Source organism: Salmo salar, chromosome ssa29 (assembly GCF_905237065.1).
Source record: "Salmo salar chromosome ssa29, Ssal_v3.1, whole genome shotgun sequence".
NCBI classification, from domain to species: domain Eukaryota; kingdom Metazoa; phylum Chordata; class Actinopteri; order Salmoniformes; family Salmonidae; genus Salmo; species Salmo salar.
The window spans coordinates 41927501-41932094 of NC_059470.1; the positions used below are offsets into that span (position 1 = coordinate 41927501).

The 4594-nt window shown below is 41.3% G+C and overlaps 1 protein-coding gene across 2 annotated transcripts in view; it reads left to right on the plus strand.

The window, feature by feature from the left end:
* The window catches only part of hhatlb (hedgehog acyltransferase like, b), a 33738-nt gene extending 29844 nt beyond the window's left edge, over positions 1–3894 (plus strand). The window contains exon 12 of one of the 2 annotated variants that reach the window (XM_045710928.1): positions 3341–3894. In XM_045710928.1, coding sequence (XP_045566884.1) covers positions 3341–3558 — 218 coding nt within the window. In that variant the 3' untranslated portion in view covers positions 3559–3894. Of the gene's footprint in view, positions 1–2352; positions 2424–3340 lie in introns of those variants that run through there. The other variant, XM_045710929.1, reaches the window with a different exon arrangement.
* The last annotated feature ends 700 nt before the right edge of the window (positions 3895–4594 follow it).

Here is a 4594-nt window from a genome sequence, read left to right on the forward strand (position 1 = left end):
CAACATAGAAATAGAAAACCTAGAACACAAACATAGAAATAGAAAACATAGAAAAACACAAAACACCCCCTGTCACGTCCTGACCTACTCTACTGTAGAAAATGACATCTTACTATGGTCAGGACGTGACCCACGTCAAAAAGCGCAGACAGAATAACAGCAAGGTAGCCTCATTTGCATTTGTTTAAGCTGTTTTATTTGGATACATCCATCACAATGAGCTAATGATGTGGTTTCTCCTGGCATAGAAAATGTGTTCACTCGTCAGGACACTGTTGTTCAGAGGAGCTAGCCAACAACACAGCTACAGTAACACAACACAGCTACAGTAACACAACACAGCTACGGTAACACAACACAGCTACAATAACACAACACAGCTACAGTAACACAACACAGCTACGGTAACACAACACAGCTACAGTAACACAACACAGCTACAGTAACACAACACAGCTACAATAACACAACACAGCTACAGTAACACAACACAGCTACAATAACAAAACACAGCTACAGTAACACAACACAGCTACAGTAACACAACACAGCTACAATAACACAACACAGCTACAGTAACATAACACAGCTACAGTAACACAGCTACAGTAACACAACACAGCTACAGTAACACAACACAGCTACAGTAACACAACACAGTTACAATAACACAACACAGCTACGGTAACACAACACAGCTACAGTAACACAACACAGCTACAGTAACACAACACAGCTACAGTAACACAGCTACAGTAACACAACACAGCTACAGTAACACAACACAGCTACAGTAACACAGCTACAGTAACACAACACAGCTATGGTAACACAACACAGCTACAGTAACACAACACAGCTACAGTAACACAACACAGCTACAGGAACACAACACAGCTACAGTAACACAACACAGCTACGGTAACACAACACAGCTACGGTAACACAACACAGCTACAGTAACACAACACAGCTACAGTAACACAACACAGCTACGGTAACACAACACAGCTACAGTAACACAACACAGCTACAGTAACACAACACAGCTACAGTAACACAGCTACGGTAACACAACACAGCTACGGTAACACAACACAGCTACAGTAACACAGCTACAGTAACACAACACAGCTACGGTAACACAACACAGCTACGGTAACACAACACAGCTACAGTAACACAGCTACAGTAACACAACACAGCTACGGTAACACAACACAGCTACAGTAACACAACACAGCTACAGTAACACGGCTACGGTAACACAACACAGCTACGGTAACACAACACAGCTACAGTAACACAGCTACGGTAACACAACGCAGCTACAGTAACACAGCTACAGTAACACAACACAGCTACAGTAACACAACACAGCTACAGTAACACAACACAGCTACGGTAACACAGCTACGGTAACACAACACAGCTACGGTAACACAGCTACAGTAACACAGCACAGCTACAGTAACACAGCTACAGTAACACAGCACAGCTACAGTAACACAACACAGCTACGGTAACACAACACAGCTACGGTAACACAACACAGCTGCATTAACACAACACAGCTACAGTAACACAACACAGCTACAGTAACACAGCTACAGTAACACAACACAGCTACGGTAACACAACACAGCTACAGTAACACAACACAGCTACAGTAACACAACACAGCTACAGCAACACAGTCACTTCAAACTGAAGCTGGAAAGACTGAAAACTAGCTGCACTTTGTTTCACTTGACCTTTTAGGAATGAACATTTCCTTGTATAAATCCATAAAAATGAGTCCAGCTGATTCATGATTTCGACTGGCTGAGATACGCCTCCTGTCTGTCCATCTCGTCCCGACTCCCGACACATTCATTACATCTGGAGATCGACGTTCAATATTGAAACAATGTTGCAAATGTCGGAGAGACAGACAGCAAGGTTTATACAAATCTCCGCTGTTGAAAACTAAATGTTAGTCTAAAAGAAATGTGAGATAATGTCTAGATGCTTTTTATAGTGGAGATCAAGTTTATAAATTGCCTGGCTGGGCTGATGGATTGCGTAGTCAGACGGAACAGAGTGAATAGGCATTTTAACGTTATAGATTTAGCCAGTGGTAACTTGTGGAATAGACACCAGCTGGAATAAGGTTTTAACCAAATCCTCATTAAGGATTAGACTCACCCATTGTATAAATATAGTTATTAGTGTCCATTGTTGACCTGTTCCTCCCCCTCCAGGCTTCCCATCACCACCATCACTGTGTTGATAACTAGTATGTTACTTGATATATAGTTATTATGGTATAGTTATTAGTGTACCATTGTTGACTTGTTCCTCCCCCTCCAGGCTTCCCCATCACCACCATCACTGTGTTGATAACTAGTATGTTACTTGATATATAGTTATTATGATATAGTTATTAGTGTACCATTGTTGACTTGTTCCTCCCCCTCCAGGCTTCCCCATCACCACCATCACTGTGTTGTTAACTAGTATGTTACTTGATATATAGTTATTATGATATAGTTATTAGTGTACCATTGTTGACTTGTTCCTCCCCCTCCAGGCTTCCCCATCACCACCATCACTGTGTTGTTAACTAGTATGTTACTTGATATATAGTTATTATGATATAGTTATTAGTGTACCATTGTTGACTTGTTCCTCCCCCTCCAGGCTTCCCCATCACCACCATCACTGTGTTGTTAACTAGTATGTTACTTGATATATAGTTATTATGATATAGTTATTAGTGTACCATTGTTGACTTGCTCCTCCCCCTCCAGGCTTCCCCATCACCACCATCACTGTGTTGATAACTAGTATGTTACTTGATATATAGTTATTATGATATAGTTATTAGTGTACCATTGTTGACTTGTTCCTCCCCTCCAGGCTTCCCCATCACCACCATCACTGTGTTGTTAACTAGTATGTTACTTGATATATAGTTATTATGATATAGTTATTAGTGTACCATTGTTGACTTGTTCCTCCCCCTCCAGGCTTCCCCATCACCACCATCACTGTGTTGTTAACTAGTATGTTACTTGATATATAGTTATTATGATATAGTTATTAGTGTACCATTGTTGACTTGTTCCTCCCCCTCCAGGCTTCCCCATCACCACCATCACTGTGTTGTTAACTAGTATGTTACTTGATATATAGTTATTATGATATAGTTATTAGTGTACCATTGTTGACTTGCTCCTCCCCCTCCAGGCTTCCCCATCACCACCATCACTGTGTTGATAACTAGTATGTTACTTGATATATAGTTATTATGATATAGTTATTAGTGTCCATTGTTGACTTGTTCCTCCCCCTCCAGGCTTCCCCATCACCACCATCACTGTCTTCATAGTGACCTATTGTCTGGTCCAACTCATCAAGGAGAGAGAGAGAAGACAGGCTCTGATCGATGACCCCGACCCCGTCCCTCCCCCCGCCCCCGCCCCTCCCCCAGCCCCTCCCCCTGCCCCCACAACAGTCACGTCCACAGCCCCCACTCAGCCGGTGGTGGACCCCAGCAAGGAGAAAGCAGAGTAGTGATTGGAGGGTGGCAGTGTCTGTCAAAGTCCCGAATGTCTTTATGAGTCATGGTTTCCTCTGTGTCGTCATGGAGATGGCGAGGCTACAGTTAGTCGACAAGGTATATTTAGAAGTTCTTCATAGCAATAAAATCTATTGAGCAGCAATATCTATCTACTGTAATATCTACAAAGAGCAATATCTAAGATTTCTACCCAGTCTACTGCCTAAAACACCCTGAGAGTGCTGTCATCAATATAGATTTTCTACAATGTTTTAAACAGAAGTTGTGTTTCATTGCTGATCATGTAAAACTGCCTTTATTGTAATTAAATCCTCTAAGTGGTGCTCAAAGATGTGGTATTAACTAAGATCCACACCTCTGGTTTTAACTAAGATCCACACCTCTGGTTTTAACTAAGATCCACACCTCTGGTTTTAACTAAGATCCACACCTCTGGTTTTAACTAAGATCCACACCTCTGGTTTTAACTAAGATCCACACCTCTGGTTTTAACTAAGATCCTCTGGTTTTAACTAAGATCCACACCTCTGGTTTTAACTAAGATCCACACCTCTGGTTTTAACTAAGATCCTCTGGTTTTAACTAAGATCCTCTGGTTTTAACTAAGATCCACACCTCTGGTTTTAACTCAGATCCTCTGGTTTTAAAATTCTGGTTAAAGACCACACCTCTGGTTTTAACTCAGATCCTCTGGTTTTAACTCAGATCCTCTGGTTTTAACTCAGATCCTCTGGTTTTAACTCAGATCCTCTGGTTTTAACTCAGATCCTCTGGTTTTAACTCAGATCCTCTGGTTTTAACTCAGATCCTCTGGTTTTAACTCAGATCCTCTGGTTTTAACTCAGATCCTCTGGTTTTAACTCAGATCCTCTGGTTTTAACTCAGATCCTCTGGTTTTAACTCAGATATACACACCTCTGGGAGACGTGGTTTTAACAGAGGATATAATAGAAAACTCTGTGAAGCTTAGACACTCCTTTCCTGTCAAATGTACTGTACATCTAAATATAATATATTGATTTACTGATA